This window comes from Drosophila suzukii, chromosome 3 (genome assembly GCF_043229965.1).
Source record: "Drosophila suzukii chromosome 3, CBGP_Dsuzu_IsoJpt1.0, whole genome shotgun sequence".
In the NCBI taxonomy this organism is placed as follows: Eukaryota; Metazoa; Arthropoda; class Insecta; order Diptera; family Drosophilidae; genus Drosophila; species Drosophila suzukii.
The window spans coordinates 13,353,389-13,368,309 of NC_092082.1; the positions used below are offsets into that span (position 1 = coordinate 13,353,389).

The 14,921-nt window shown below is 39.2% G+C and overlaps 3 protein-coding genes across 6 annotated transcripts; 2 read left to right on the forward strand and 1 right to left on the reverse strand.

Annotated features, from left to right (window-relative positions):
• Window positions 1-528: 528 nt before the first annotated feature.
• On the forward strand, window positions 529-4,309 carry LOC108011799 (fibrinogen C domain-containing protein 1). Of its 2 annotated transcripts, none has more exons than XM_036816073.3 (5): window positions 529-851; window positions 1,789-1,919; window positions 2,496-2,707; window positions 2,825-3,008; window positions 3,373-4,309. In XM_036816073.3, exons 1-5 carry the CDS (start codon window positions 681-683, stop codon window positions 4,139-4,141), a joined length of 1,467 nt encoding a protein of 488 aa, XP_036671968.3. In that variant the 5' UTR covers window positions 529-680; the 3' UTR covers window positions 4,142-4,309. The 2 variants fall into 2 exon arrangements, with proteins under 2 accessions (XP_036671968.3, XP_036671969.3); XM_036816074.3 differs by having other exon boundaries at window positions 530-851; window positions 2,496-2,629.
• Window positions 4,310-4,412: 103 nt separating this feature from the next.
• On the forward strand, window positions 4,413-5,903 carry LOC108011839 (lipase member H-A). Of its 3 annotated transcripts, none has more exons than XR_010654106.2 (4): window positions 4,413-4,680; window positions 4,848-5,312; window positions 5,371-5,559; window positions 5,663-5,903. XR_010654106.2 is itself a non-coding variant. In XM_036816076.3 (4 exons), the coding sequence occupies exons 1-4, from the start codon at window positions 4,452-4,454 to the stop codon at window positions 5,733-5,735; spliced, it is 939 nt and encodes a 312-aa protein (XP_036671971.3). In that variant the 5' UTR covers window positions 4,413-4,451; the 3' UTR covers window positions 5,736-5,903. The 3 variants fall into 3 exon arrangements, 2 of the variants coding, with proteins under 2 accessions (XP_036671971.3, XP_036671970.3); XM_036816076.3 differs by having other exon boundaries at window positions 4,848-5,291; window positions 5,367-5,559; XM_036816075.3 differs by having other exon boundaries at window positions 4,420-4,680; window positions 5,367-5,559.
• A 6,283-nt stretch (window positions 5,904-12,186) lies between these two features.
• LOC118877402 (uncharacterized) lies at window positions 12,187-12,805 on the reverse strand. Its single transcript, XM_036816079.3, has 3 exons — window positions 12,631-12,805; window positions 12,499-12,566; window positions 12,187-12,450 (listed from the first exon to the last, which is right to left on the reverse strand). Exons 1-3 carry the CDS (start codon window positions 12,725-12,727, stop codon window positions 12,235-12,237), a joined length of 381 nt encoding a protein of 126 aa, XP_036671974.3. The 5' UTR covers window positions 12,728-12,805; the 3' UTR covers window positions 12,187-12,234.
• Window positions 12,806-14,921: the final 2,116 nt, after the last annotated feature.

Below are 14,921 nucleotides of genomic sequence, written 5' to 3' on the forward strand. Positions count from 1 at the left end.
GGTGCTTATATTCATGTCAGTAATTTGTTGACTACTTAGTGCTGGTGTTTAATAAATATCTTTAATAGCATTAAATTTTAATAGAAGTGATGCTAAACGAGCTAATAATAATTCTTAAAAATGAAATATTACCTTACCTGATGCAAGTGTTAATCTCATCCTAATTAATTAGCATTAAAATGATACCAGAACTAAAGAGTAAAGTTGAGCTCAAGACTAGTAGTTCTTAGTTCCATCCCCACTTGTTTTTGCATAGTAAATTAATAATTCTCAGCTCGTGTTTATAGTTCTCTACAAGCCGAGTTGCGAATCGTTTTGGCATGATCGGCGTGCTAAGCAGTTGCCCGAATGATTGACAACCCAAAAAGATCAAAAGACCGGGGGGATTTTACCCAGTCTTCGAGACAGATGTATAAACAAAGACGAACCCTCTATAAAAAACGAGCAGTCTTCGAACATCTCATGAAAAAGCTCTTCTGCGAGAAAAGCTTCACCACTCGAAGAGCTGCGATTATCGAATGGATCTTGAAATACACTCAGTTTCTTCGCGAATATCAACTGGAACGGACGTATAGGTCTCCAGTTTTGCACAGATCTTGCGTGAATATTAGGATAGGTGTCAAATTCTTGAATGATTTTCGGTGTTTTGTTTGTTTGGAGCGAAGCGTAAACCAAGTGACATGATGAGGCCCCAATTAGTGGCGATGGCCATCGTCATGGTGCTGGCGGTGATCTTCGGTTTTGGCTCAGGCTCTGTGGTGGAAGCTCCCGCAGTAACTGAGGGCCCACCGCCCCCACCTCATAACCGTCGACTCAACCAAACACGGTCGCGCATGCCCAACAACTTCCGAGTGCGTTACAGTGATACAAAAAATGGCAGACGATCGAAAGACTAATTACCACTAGAGCTTTCAAGGCGAAAGAAAAAACAAATAACAAAAAACATAACAAATAACAAAGGTCATCGAAATTAATGATTAAAATTTCGTCGTTTTGAATGCATAACGAATAAAAAAAGAATTTCCCATTTAACAATGAAATATTTGTTCATTATTTACCAAGTGATAAATAAAAGTCTACAGTCTACAGATTAAGAAAAAAAGCTATGAACAAAAAACAAACGAACAAAACCATTAAGTAGAATGCATTTGAAATAAACAACTCGAATAAAAAAAGAATTTAAAATTTAATTCAGAAATGTTTGTTATTTATTTTAACAAAATACCAAAGATTAATGCGGAAAATCATGAAAAGCAAAAGCCATAAATAACCAATGTTTAAAACGAATATATAATGCATTTGAAAAACACAGCAATAAAAAATATTTCATATTTAATTCAGAATTGTTTGTTTGTTTGTATATTATTTACCAATTTACCAAGTAATAAATAAAAGTCTAAGGAACAAGCAATATTAAATGCTGAAAATGATGAAAGAAAAAAAGCTATAAATAACCAATGTTAGAAACGACAAAATAGACTGCATTTGAAATACACAAAACCAAAAGCTTTGCACAAGTGTTTGTTTAAGTGACCTACAAAACATCAAAAATGGGTAGAAAAATATAAAATAAATGGTACCTTTGTTCGAAATACAAACACCCATTTAGCATAATGAGATGGTTGCTCTTTCGATCGTCTACTGTAATGTGAATTTCAAGCTTGGTGACTCGTCGCCCGACTTTTGGCCATCAGGTTTCGTTTTGGCCAGGCCAGAACAAGTTCAATGCGCTGGCCTCGTGTTTGCCTTTAATGAATCGTCTCCCTGTTTTGTTTCGCCAAACTCCAGAGTTATACGAGCCCCACAAGTCCTCCGAAATGCGACTACCGGGATATGATGACCAATCTGCACGATCGCGTTGGGATCTTGGTGACCTTGGACGAGGACCAGCGCCATCGCCTGGAAGTGATCGATCAGAAGTGAGAGAAACTGGTTTAACATAGACATATCATAAGAAATATTTTCGGCAGAAACCGGTAAAACAAAACAGCGTCTGGCAAATTCTTTTAACAACTTTTTCTGTGACACTGCTATTTTTTTGGCAAAAGAATTTAGTGTGCAATTATGCTCGAAGAGCTAGTCTTTTAATTATATTTCTTTGAATGATGTAATCGTTGAGCACCATCTGCTTATTTTTTTTGGGTCAAATTTATTGTTATGGGTTCGCAGAAATTCCCTGCTGATTTTCACACGCATCCGGCGAGTGTTTGTATATTGGTTCTCATCCTTCTGATTGTTTAGTTAATATATCACTTTCTTTGTTGCTGCCAATCGCTAATTTTTGTTAGATCGTCTGCGAATAAAAAATCTGCAAATGGCAAATTGACTTTTTATAAGGAGCAGAGCAATAAAAAATATAAACAAATCTCGTTAAGCTTTATCAGCTACTGGACTCAAGAGACCCATTTAACTGGGGCATTCATATAGAAAACAAAGCTCTTTGATTATTTCTTATTTATTGAGTATATATATAACTATATACATTATTTTTGCAGATTGGATCAACTGGTGGCAAGCAGTTCAGCGAAAATGGAATCTATGAAGGCCCAGCAACTGGACTTCAAGCAGCGATTAGACAGTTTTGAGCACATCCAGCGACTTTCGAGGAATACTTTGGATGAGCTTAAAGGTGAAACCGATAAAGTTTTCGGTTCCCGGCCTGTTAGGGAGCTAAAACACAAGCTAATCAATCGCTTAAAGATGAACGGTAACGAAGTAGCAATTTAGATGTTGATGTTGTGTTTTTGTCTCTCTGGTTGTTTAAATATCTTATAAATTATATGTTATAATCATTATTTTTAATAATATAAAATATTTCCAACAGATTTATCTCGGACTGTTCGTGATGTTCCACAGGATCAGTATCCCCAATCGGGAACTCGTGCATTCAATGAATCTGATTTAAGTCTATCGGATCGTCTGGATGCCTTGGCCACTCTTTTGACCTCCACTGCACTTCAGGTCAGATCGACACAGATTGAAGTAAATAGTCTTGGAAAGGTTATTAAGTAAGTAACAATATTTTTTTTAAATAATGAACATGGCATACAGAAGCATTGTTTCTTTTTCGTTTGTTATCAAAAACGCTTTTAATCTAATAATAGCATAACTTTCAAGATAAAGAAATAAGTAAAAATAACAAAATAATTTGCAAAGAATTCTGTTTAGCGAAGAGCTAACAAAAAATGTAGACAACTTTTCTCCCCTTTCGTTCTTTATTTATTCAGAAAGTCTAAAAGGATTGTTTCATCAAGAATAAGAATAATTTAACCCAATAGTAAAATATAGTCCAACCTTAAATTGAATCCTACTGCATATCATAAAAGAAATTATTTAATTAAGAATGATATGAACTTAATGTTTATCTTTTAGGCGCCAAACGCGTTTGCTTCAGGGAAAAGGTCTAAAATCGAATGCATCACCGCCGCCAATCTTCTACGGACCAGCTGGAATAGATGGTCCTAAACCTGGCCATGATTTGCCCCACAGCTGCAAGTACCACCTCCTGAGCAACCAGGGCATCGTGAAGCTCCAACTCTCCCCCGATTCGGAGTCCTTCTACGTGTCCTGTGATGATGACTGGACGATTATTATGAGTCGCACCTCCGATAATGTGAGCTTCGAACGCGGTTGGCTGGACTATCGAGATGGTTTTGGCAACCTGGCCGCGGATTTCTTTATTGGCCTGAACAAACTGCATGCCCTGACCGCGTCGTCTTTGCATGAACTGCGTATCGAGATGGAGGACTTTATGGGCAACGTGGCGTATGCGGAATATTCGGTCTTTGCCATCGGCAGCGAAAGGGAGTCGTATCCCCTGAGTGTGCTGGGCACGTTCAAGGATAGCGTGGAACCCTCAGCTGGGGATTCCCTGTCCTATCATGCTGGGGCCAGGTTCAGCACTGTGGATCAAGATAATGACAACTGCATCGAGTGCAACTGCGCCCTGAAGCACAAGGGAGCTGGATGGTTTAATAATTGCGCCACTAGCAATTTGTTCGGTCAGTACATCACCCGGAACCAAGGTCAGGCTGTGGAAACTGGCATGTGGTGGGACACCTTCGCGGGACAGAATTCCCTGAAGAAGGTCCGCTGGATGATACGTCCCGTTCCCGACTTCTCAGATGACACCAGGCGATAGGATGTCGTCCATCCATATATCCAACTGCCATCTCCGAAATCAGGGATTACCCACAATCGATTGCTTGCATTTTAACCCTAGCTTTAGCTTTGAATCTCTACGTGCGTGTGTGTGTAATATTTATGGAAAATTACTTAATATCTAGATAATACAGTAATGTTACGAGTACCCACCTGGAAGTACGTAATCTCTGGGAGATTTCCACTAATCGATCGATTAGTGGAACGCATGCCATTTTTCGGGGTATAAATAGGTGGGGTTTAGATGGGAACTCGAGTTATTCCATAGGTTAAAGTGGCTTTCTTTAGACATGGCCAAGACCAGCTTCTGCCTGGTGCCGATCATCTGCCAGTTTTTGGGATTACAAGCCGCTCTGCTGGACTCTTTGTTGAATCAGAGCAATATTTACTATCTGAAAGCGTCTGCTGATGTCCCCTTGGAGAATGTGGATCAGCTGGAATCGGTGGAGTCGGTCAAGCTGATTGTGCATGGTTATCTGGGATCACGCACCCACGGCTCTATTATGCCTCTCAGAAATGGTGAGAATTTGGAGAGGAATTACTGAACACGATCGACAGTGGGGATGAAATCTCAAATTCTGAAAGTGATAGTGTTCAGTTCTTCAAAGGATGATTTCAATGATCTTTTAAGTTCGTTATTGATCGATTGATTTTCTCACTTTCGTAATAACCCCAAAATCCCTTAGCTTACACTGCCCAAGGATATAAGAATGTTCTAGTGGCTGACTGGGGTCCAGTGGCCAATTTGGATTATCCAACTTCGCGTTTTGCTGTGAAGAAAGTGGGACGAGTTCTGGCGAAATTGTTGGAGGAATTCCTTCAGCGACATGGCATATCCCTAGATGGAGTCCATGTCATAGGTCACAGCTTGGGAGCTCACATCGCAGGTCGAATTGGACGTCATTTTAATGGAACTTTGGGCAGAGTTACAGGTCTGGATCCGGCTCTTCCGCTTTTCTCGAGTCGATCGGATGACAGTTTGCACTCGAATGCCGCCCAATTTGTGGATGTTATTCACACGGATTATCCTCTGTTTGGTGATATACGACCTCGAGGAACTGCTGACTTTTATCCGAATTTCGGACTGGCTCCTCAACCAGGATGCGAAAATGTGGATGTGGTTGCAGCCAGTAAGCTACTTCACGAGGCTTGTAAGATTTTATATTTATTTTTTATTTTTATGATTTTTTATTCATAATTATTAGATAGTTGCAGTCACAACAGAGCCGTTATGTTTTACGCTGAATCAATTGGAATGCCCAACAGTTTTCCATCGATTCCATGCAGTTTGAGGGCCATTAAAAGTCGTAACGTTGAGGATTGCTTGAGGGAAAAATCTGAAGCTAATAATACAGAAAAACCAGATAATGTTTTTATGGGCGAAAATGTTAGTCGCAGGTTAGTGTAAAAATGTGCAATATTAACATTCCAATTTTCAAATTTAGGCGCCATTCATTCTTATTGCTTCTGGCAACGCTGAATTCTTTTTTATCTTTTTTAGCGCCACCTCGTATTATTATTTGGCAACTAATGGAGCGCCACCTTACGGCCAGGGCAGGAACTCACGGCTTTAGTATTACTTATGCTTTTCAAAAATAGATGGCGCCAGCTGGCCCTCTAGGTGTGAAAGTATCGTACATTTTTAAACAGTCTGGCAATATTATTAGGGAAATCCCCTTCCAAACGAATTTTAAATAATTTCGAACCTCAAAATATCATTCAATAAAGAAGTAGTCGTATAAGTGTTTGTAACTTTTTTATTTAGAATTAGATACATTTACGATTCATTAAAAAATTGCACTCTGCCTCCCCGACACATACATTGTTGTCTAGTAAAATTTAGTCAATTTTCACCGCCCCTTCCACAAACCACCCATTTTTTATTTCACTAAATTCCTGCTCAATCAGCAAATGAATTTCAATTTGCCGCGACCATCGTCTTATTAGAACCTGCAATCAAAAGATCCGCAAGCGCATCGGTTCATAAATCACATTCATTTTATGAATGAAGAGAACAAACAGACCCCCCTCCTCGAGATTCCTCAAGATCCCTGGATGCGGATAACTACAGAGCCGGGGGTTATTTATGGGCCAATAACTTTACAACTAAACGCTCATCTACATTTAATGGCGATAATTTTTGACGCAATACGAGAAGCAGACACGTCGGCGGTCTTGGCCTCTTGGATCCCAACTTGCCACAAGAAGAAGAGTTGGCCTACAAACAAGAGGCAGCAACCGCAGAGATAACGCAAAACACTTGACACCTCGGCCTCGGTGGTGCGGTGGTTCGGTGGATTGGTGGTGCTTGTGCCCCGCTTTTGTTTCCTTTGCGTCAGCATCGGGCAAGTGCACTAAGAAAAAAACTTGCATAGAAATATTTCACAAAAGCCCCAAGATTTTATTTACCCTTTTTGTAACTTCAAACCCTTTAAAAGTGGTAATTAAGAATTATTAAAATTTTTAATTTTAATTTTAAGTTTTAGACATTTTATGTTTGTAAAAATATTGTTTGTATTTGTATTTTCTTGTTGCTTTCTTACTATATAAAAGTAAAACTACTATAAAACATTTATTTTCTAGCTGTGAGTTTAACTACTGCTATCGAAATATTACCATTGCGGATAGTTATGTAACTATAACAAATTGTTCACTATTTTAAAAGTAGTAGTTTATATTTTTTTTTGTTCGGATTACTATTTAATAGTAAAACTACTATAAAACAGTGTGACTGCTGATTCGATCAACTTGACAACTCCATGTGATGGGTCTATATAACTATTATATTGAGCCAAACGATTTTACTTGGTGCAAGTATTTTTCATCCAAAAAATTCTTTGCATGAATATATATATATTTATTTATATATTTTCCTAGCTGTTAGATTTTCTCTCAGTGTGCGGAATGCGTGAGGTAAGTTTTAAGACAAGTATATAGAAGGAGAGGCCAATAAAAAGAGCACCAATGAAGAGAAGTAAACAAAGGCAGCGATCGTAAATTCCCGGTGAAAAGGCAAAAGCCACTAAAAGGAGAAGGAATGCTGTAAATTTGGGGATTTCAAGATGGCAACAGCTGCCTGTCGATCGGATATCCACCGAATCCCCGGGAAAAAGGTGGGTGGCACAGGTGTAGCAGGTGGTTCAGGTGGATCAAGTGGTTCAGTGGTTCGGTGGCGATCACCCTTCAATCGATCGATCAAAGATCACCGGGGAATCTAGCTTTGTATCCACTCCACAAATCGATTTCAGGCTTCATTAGCCGCCCTGCACAGGAAACTCCCGCATTTTGTGCCGAGCTTTTCCTTTGTTTTTCCCCAGCTTTTCCATAGTGAAAATCCAGTAAGTTAGCCGCTCTATTGATGCTCGGTCAACCAGCGAGTTTCTGTTTTCCGTTTCTGTTTGCTGAATGTTTTTCCTTTGTTTACCGAATGCCGCGCGCCAAAGTCTCGACTATTTTTTGTATTTATACCCGTTACTCGTAGAGTAAAAGGGTATACTAGATTCGTCGGAAAGTATGTAACAGGCAGAAGGAAGCGTTTCCGACCCCACAAAGTATATATATTCTTGATCAGGATCACTAGCCGAGTCGATCTAGCCATGTCCGTCTGTCCGTCTGTCCGTCTGTCCGTCTGTCCGTCTGTCCGTATGAACGCTGAGATCTCGGAAACTATGAGAGTTACAATACTGGGATTAGGCACGCAGATTCCTGAGATTCCTGCGCAGCGCAAGTTTGTTTCAGCACAGTGCCACGCCCACTCTAACGCCCACAAACCGCCCAAAACTGTGGCTCCTACAGTTTTGATGCTAGAATAAAAATTTTAACTGAAATGTATTGATTGACCCAAAAAAAAGTTTGCCACGCCCACTTTAACGCCCACAAACCGCGAAAACCTGTGACGCCCACAATTTTCATGCTAGATAAAAAATTTTAACTGAAATGTATTGGTCTCGTCGATACCTATCGATTGATCCATAAAAAAATTTGCCACGCCCACTCTAACGCCCATAACGCTTAAATCTGTATACCGCCGGTAGGTGGCGCATTTTAATCTCGCTTTGCTGCTTGCATATCTCCATATAGCTGAGTAACGGGTATCTGATAGTCGAGGTACTCGACTATAGCGTTCTTCCTTGTTTTTATTTGGGTTTTTGCTCTTCTCATATGCGTTCTCAATATTTCCATCATTTCCCTTGACGCGTTTTCCCCATTTCCACGGCAGTCCGCTTTTTGTTCTGCCACCACCTTCCTTCCCTGAAATTTGTGTCATGCGTTGGCTTTTCCTGTCCGCCACTCGTTTTGCTTTTCCTCTGGCTTTAATTTCTGTTTGCTGGGAAAGTAAAACAAAGCGAGAGTTGTTGACTTTTGATTCTGGCGATGTCTGAATGGTTGGATGGTTCGAGGGGTGGGGGTTGCCCAGGGTTAAAGGGGGCTAAAGAGGGGTCAAAGGGGCTGCGAGAGGTCTTGAGAGGGTTCGTGCCAATGACCAATGTTCTGCTCTAATTCAAATTTGAGGCGAGCTTGAGTTTCTTTGCAAAAGATAAACTTCATTGATATGGGAAATACCGATGGCAAATAGATTATTAACAGTCAGAAATAATAGTTCATTAATGAACAAAATTCTATAAGTATTTGATGGATTCCGAAAGGACAAACCAACAGTCACATCCTGAAAATGAAAGTTGTTTGAAACTGCAATGCATTACTGCAAAGTGAGCACAATTTCTAAAAATCAGTATGGTTAGATAATAATAATATCATAATGTAGCTACAAAAAATACGGTCTTCTTTAAAAAAATAACAAATTTTTTTTTTAGTGCGGTCGATTTTTTCACTATTTCCAATGGGTTTCAGAAATGAAACCCAAAACTGAACTTCTAGATTCCATAACTTGAGTAATTTTATTCCGATTTCGAAGTTTGATACCTCTATGAGCTTGTAGTTGAATTATCTAACAGTCTACATTTTAATATGTCTATTAAACGAGGGTTACAATTTTGACCCATTTTCATGTTCGATTTTTTCAGTATTTCCAATGGGTTTCAGAAATGAAACCCAAAACTGAGCTTCTAGATTCCATAACTTGAGTAATTTTATTCCGATTTTGAAGTTTGATACCTCTATGAGTTTGTGGATGAATTCTCTAATCATCTACATTCAAATATATCTGTTAGTCGAGGGTCACAATTTTGACCCATTTTCATGTTCGATTTTTTCGTATTTCCAATGGGTTTCAGAATTGGAACCCAAAACTGCACTTCTAGATTCCATAACTCGGGTAATTTTATTTCGATTTTGAAGTGTAATACCTCTATGAGATTGTGGTTGAATTCTCTAATAATCCACTTTAAAATATATCTTCTAAGCGAGGGTCAAAATTTTAACCCATTTTCATGTTCGATTTTTCCGTGTTCCCAATGGGTTTATTGAATTAAAACCCAAAACTGCACTTCTAGAATCCATAACTTGGGTATTTTGACTCCGATTTTGATGTGTGAAACCTCTAAGGTTGTGGTTTGTGGTTGAATTCCATTATAATCTACAATAAAATATATCTTTTAAGCGAGGGTCAAAATTTTGACCCATTTTCATGTTATATTTTTTCGTATTTCCAATGGGTTTCAGAATTGGAGCCCAAAACTGCCCTTCTAAAATCCATAACTTGTTACTGTAAAGTAGTAAAATTTCTTTAAAATAGTTCAATACCCATTAAGAGAAACTATTTTATTATTCTGTTGTTATACTGGTAAATTTGACCAAAGTGTATTTGGGTGTAACAGAATTTAATTTAATTATATTGGATTTAACTAACTTTTAGCCTAAGCTTTTGATTTTATTACTTCTGGCTTAATTTTAAGTTTACTATCGAACATTTTGCAATAATTATAAATGCGTTTTTTTAACTCTAATGGATTGGTAATTTTCTTAAGAGGCTTAAATGATATATTTATATTTGATCATATATTGTTTTGACCAACAAAATTACTCACTTTTAACAGTCTGATACCAACTTTTTAGAGTAAATAAAAATCAATTAGTTGTGAGGCCAGTTCCTCGTCCTTTTTTCTGCCCTTACTGGCTAACCCCCGCTGTTTTATTTTAACTTATATAATTCCTCACATGTTTTGACACATTTCTTAATGGCACCCCACACACGCACACTCACCGCAAAAGGTACAGGTAAAAAAGGAAAACTGGAACCCAAAGGCAGACAAAATGAACAAATGCAAACACAAAGCCGAGGAGACAAGAAGAGAAATGATATTGTAATTGGCAATCGTTGTTGTGCATAAATCACATGCATAAATTTCCGACCTAAAGGCACATTCTACAAAGGCGAAGGACCCCTCTCCTTTATCCTGACACCCCCTACAGTCCCCATCCACGTCGTTAGTTGAACTCAAATGTTGTTTTCCAATTGGAAAATTTTTCATTAACTAATTGAACATTTTATGGCAGACAGGGGAGGGAAAGCGTGGCAAGGACTTGCAAGGAGTCGCGGATAGGTGGTCACAATGGCGCCAATATTGAATGGCAAACAGAAAGGAAAACCCCAGCCCTGCAGGCCCCCACTTTCCCATTTCTCCATTTCTCCACCTTTCCACCTCTCAAAAAACAGGCCATGGCAAGACAATGAACGGACAATGTTAGACAGCCAGGACACGAAAGGACGATGGCCCAAATGGGCAAACAAACACAGGCACACTCACACACAGCGGAACATCTAGCTGACATCCTGTGGGTGTCCTGAATGCGTCTGTGTGTGTATTCTGTATCTGTGTGAGGCCACAATAATTTACGAGCACACGCTTCGCTTCCGTTTTGCACATGCTCTTTGACTTTCGGGGAGTATTTGGATAGTTGTAGGTTTGGGTACTTCTAAGGGTATTCTCCAGTTCATACAAATTTTAAATTTAAGTATTAAATATTAAAAATATTGTTAATAATAACTATCTCAATAAGCTGCTTGGGATCTGCAGAGATATAATAAACTGAGATGATCTCGTATCCATAATGCGTTTCATTTTGTTCTCTTTCTTAATCTAAAATAAACATATCCAAGGTTCCTTACAATATTGTTACAAATAAAAAATGTAACAAACCTACCCATATTTTGTATTTTAAATAAATTTCCAAGGTTCTTAAAGTACAGTTTCATTTTCTTCATATAAATAATTTATAGAATTTACGCACTTGCTTTTATGAATATTCAAATACCGATTTATTGTTTATTTTTTTCGCCATATAACAAATTCGATGTGCTTTAATGGCGCCAATTTATTGAACTGCAATAAAAATTTGAATATTTTTTAGATATTTATTGTTCATATTTATTAGCTTGACACCTTGACTTATTACATTTGCGTAAGTAAAAATTATAGGAAAATTTCCACAAACTATTGTCAGACGTCACAAGGTATTCCCCTGTCTCATCATTATGGCGGGGAGGTTTTATTCTCCTTTTAGTATACAAATAAAGTTGGAAATTTGCATAACTGTCTGGTCTGGTTTTGGACTGGGTGTCCTCTTCGGGGTTCTCTTTTCCCTTACCCTCCATCGAACCTCCCTTTCCATTATCCTGGCGGATATTAAACATTAGCGCGTGCTGGACACATCCTCGTCCACCCGACGACTCCTGCCACCAAAAATAATTAAGGTGAAAATTGCTGTCGACACGCAAACCCCCAAACGAAATGGTGGCAAAGGTAAAAACCCAAACTGAGGCCAAAACCAAAACAGAAAATACGTTTTTTTTTCATCGGTCGGCTTTTGGGAGACTCTGAGAAATGACCAGAAAAGAGCAGCTGATAAACCTGGTCGATTGGAGATGACTAATGAAACCTATTAGCCCTGTGACAGATGAGTTGAAGTCGCTGGGAGCTGTGACCGCGATGATGGATAAGCTCATTAAAGACAAAGGCCCGGGGATCATTGCCGATCATTCGGTAGCGGCTCCCTCTATGCTGACCCCTGGATTAATTGAAATCCCCCGGTGGTCAGCCCCTTAGAAGAAATCAAAGTGATAAGCTCGCTTTTGACATTTTCTTTATCAGTCTATTGGAGTCGTCGTATCAATCAAGTCAGCACACTGAGTCCATTCACGGCCTCTGTGGGCACTCGGAAATTCCACTGGCGCTTCAAGGGCTTCGGAATGCGTTGGTTCAGGAAGAAACTCCGGCCATGTTCGACGGGCTTCAGCCTCCGCAAATAGCCCTCTGGCAGATCATCCACATGGCAACTGATCTGCAGATACTCCTCAGAGTCGTCGACCATCAGTTTCTCTATGGTGCACTTTTGGGGGATTAGTGAAGCAATAAAACCTCTCAGGAACCCACTTACACTATCTGCCAGATGAACCAAGTCGTCTTGGATCTCCTGGATCTCTTGGCTGTACGATGCCAGAATGGCTGCTTGGAAAAGGGAAGACCAATAGAATATATCTTTATTTATTATACTTAGCTTAAAACCTACGCTCCTTATGTTTTATATAGTTATCTGCTAGCCGGATCACTAAGAAAGATACAGCGATGAAAAGCAATATAAGGCAGCGCCGTGAATTAGGACTCATTTTGGAATTTTGTAACTAGGAGACTGAAGAGAAATGTGTTGTGTACGAAATGGATATAGGGTAGCACTAAAAGCAAGGCCTCTTTTAAAAAATCAAATACAGATATGGTTTTTGAAAACGTGATTCTAGCTGAGACGAAAGATGTTGGCTGTCTTTCCTCAGAAAACCACTCTTATCAAAATTTGGAGCCCCCATCAAAACGAAACCATAAAGCAAGTTTAGGGCGAATTGGCGCTAACTAAACTTTTCCAATTGCACATAAAAATCAACAGAAAATCGTTTGATGAAGAGCATTGTAAACGAAAACGAATAGATAAGGCACTTTATAACCGCTACACAACAAAAAAAGATAAACAAATATATGAGAAACGCAACCTTATATGGAAATTTAGTGAGAATTTGGGTTCACCAAACAAATTTCATAATTTGCATGTGGCATTCGAAGAAAAGTTCTCGGCATTGGAAAACTTTTCCGATTTGCCATAAAAATCGATAGAAAAGCCTATGGAAATTTTCGGCTGCTCGGCGTTTGTGTTTGTTTTCGCTTTCGGTGTCAGTGTCGAATATCGAATCGAATAATGTCTGAAGTCTGGCCAATGTCTGCGATGTCTGACGTACTGTTGTACTGGTGGGTTTCAGGGTTTGGCCAGATTATTGTTATGTTTATGATTTAATTTCACACGAATTTATATTATTTCGGTGCAATTGTTTTGTGCGTCGTCGCATTTATGGTGTATCAGTGGTTTATGGCTTTTTGGCCAAGGCAAAGCGCGGGTTTTGAAGAGATTTCACAACCCCAAAAGCGGAGAGACTTGTTAGCCCAATTGATAATTATGATTGGCCGTAGTTAGAGCCAGATGATGAAATGAGTTTGGTGTGGGAGGCCTTGGCTTTCTCTGCGTCTGCTGCCCACAGCCAAGATTTAATTAATTGCCGCGTAAAATTAATTTCATTTCAATTGTGCAGTCGCATCATTAGCAGCTTCGAGCCCCCCGAAAATAGATGCGACCCAAAGCGAAACCTGCTGAGTAAGCAATGATATCGTTCGTAAGGTGCCCCCATCCCCATACCATTGAGATCCCCAGATCTCGAGTGCCATATCGTTTTTATTTCGTCTCGAGTGGGCTTGAAAGGTGATTAACGCGATCATAGAAATGATGTCGGAGGAGTACCGCACTGGGGGCTCATCTTTCCGACACCTGAAGTGGGACAGGAAAACGGGAATATTATAGAGGCCTATCACTGGGAGAAAAAAGTACTACAAATGGTTACCAGATCTTTGAGATCTGTGTAACTCAATGGGCTATGTTTTCTAAACAAAAAAATCATTTTCTAAAAATGATATTGTTGCTTTATGATATTTAACTGTTTACTAAAAAGGTTTATGAAGGATATAAAAAATGTCGTTGATATAGCAAGTTCTGTCATCGATAGTAATAATATTAATAGTCCATTGATTGTGGCAGATAATGGACCCAAAAACAACAACTAGTAAATTGGTTTGATAGGGCTATTGATCTATAATAATACTATAGGACATAAAAAATGTTGTGACTATTAATAAACTTCTTGAAAATAAAAAAAAATATTCCTATACTATATTTATAGTTAAGCTATATTTTTCTACATGTACCAAAGATCGTTAGTTACTTAGATCATGACTCTTTCTTTCTTTCTTTCTGCGTTTGCGCACGCGCTAAATGTCAATAAAGTGCCCATGAAGCTGGGAAAGAATCAGCCGCCTGCTGTTCATAGCCAAACCCCCCGCCCCCCATGCCACGCCCCCCGCCCACGAACTGGAAAATGACACGCCCTCAGGCGGGCCGCCCACTTGGAACATGTCGAATCATTCATTCAACTTGGAATGAAATGTGGGCTGCGAGGTGTTGAAAGGCAAAAAGCGAAAACCGAAATACAAAATCCCAAATCCAAAAGGCATTTTGTGTGCATTTGTAATTTGTGGAGCTGCACAGCACTGGGCTGTCATTATTTTCTGTAACATTTAGCGAAATCATTAATAATTGTTGCCGCCGCTGCCACGACACAGATACGCACTTAAAAATTGTCAGACGACAACGACTGTGGTGTTAACTTGATTAGCATTCGCATAAATTTCGCAGTTGCATCTTGCAACTCGGCTGAATTTGCATAGAATGCCCATTTCGGGGACCCGATTATTCGGATTATCTAAGCG